This window comes from Centruroides sculpturatus, unplaced genomic scaffold, assembly GCF_000671375.1.
Source record: "Centruroides sculpturatus isolate CEXI.00-Female unplaced genomic scaffold, Cexi_2.0 scaffold8145, whole genome shotgun sequence".
NCBI lineage: Eukaryota > Metazoa > Arthropoda > Arachnida > Scorpiones > Buthidae > Centruroides > Centruroides sculpturatus.
Window position 1 is genome coordinate 1 of NW_019392239.1, and position 1,045 is coordinate 1,045.

At 25.8% G+C, this 1,045-nt stretch overlaps 1 protein-coding gene across 1 annotated transcript; it reads left to right on the forward strand.

Moving 5' to 3' along the window:
• Positions 1 to 6: 6 nt before the first annotated feature.
• LOC111617605 (peroxisomal multifunctional enzyme type 2-like) lies at positions 7 to 947 on the forward strand (the record flags this gene model as incomplete). Its single annotated transcript, XM_023358881.1, has 5 exons — positions 7 to 32; positions 128 to 258; positions 361 to 513; positions 608 to 746; positions 820 to 947. Coding segments are annotated over exons 3-5 (414 nt in total), but the record flags the coding sequence as incomplete, so codon positions are not given.
• Between the last annotated feature and the right edge of the window lie 98 nt (positions 948 to 1,045).

A 1,045-nucleotide genomic window follows, 5' to 3' on the forward strand; every position in this document is an offset into this window, starting at 1 on the left:
AAACAAAGATGGTAAATTAGCATCACAATGGAGTAAGTATAAACTGATTTTAATTATTTTGTTGTTTTAAATTTTTAAAAAGTGCAGTAATACAAACAAGATTTAAATTTTGGCTATTATTATACAGCATTAGATTTAAAAACTGACAGTGGTGACTTATATAGAGGTGTACCTAAAAGTGGAAAAGCTAATTGTACTCTTATCCTGGAGGATGACTTATTTGCAGATATTTCAAATGGAAAAGTTGATCCTCAAAAGGTAAATTGAAACTTTTAACAATTGTACTCTTTATAAATGTGTAAGTGAATGCAAATCTTATTAATTTTCAATAATTTTTATATAATTATTTATTTATTTTAGGCATTTATGTCAGGAAAATTTAAAATTCAGGGTGAAATTTTAGCAACACAACGATTACAAGACGTATGGAAATCATCTCCTCCAGTTCAAAAGAAACCTGTTCCAACAGAAAAAGTAGAAATAAATAAGTCAGAAAATTCAACTATTGAAGAGGTTGTTGAACTTATTTAATGCAAAATTATAAATTTAAAAAAAGTTTATAAATATAAAATTTAATTATCTTATTATATTTCATTTTGTTATTTAGCCTCCTTCCTATCTGAAAGCAGATATTTTGTTTGGTATCTTTGCTGAACGCTTGCATGAAGAACCAGATTTAGCGAAAAAAATGAAAATGGTTTATCATTGGACCATTTTAAAAGATAAAAAGAAAGCTACAGAATGGAGTAAGAGATTTTATTTAAATTTCACATTTATATTTTCAGAAAAAAATATATTTATTAAAATTTTATGTTTTAGCTATTGATCTTAAGACTGAAAAGGGTGCGATTTATAAAGGACCACCAAAAACCAAACCAGATGTAACTTTAATTGCAGAGGATGAAGATTTAATTATGCTTTTATTAGGAAAATTAAATCCTCAGAGAGTTAGTAATTTTTTTTTTATAATAGAATGCTAATAGAAATTTGATGTACAGTACAGTACATTGTTGTCAACATCTGGAAACCATTATAAATGCAATGT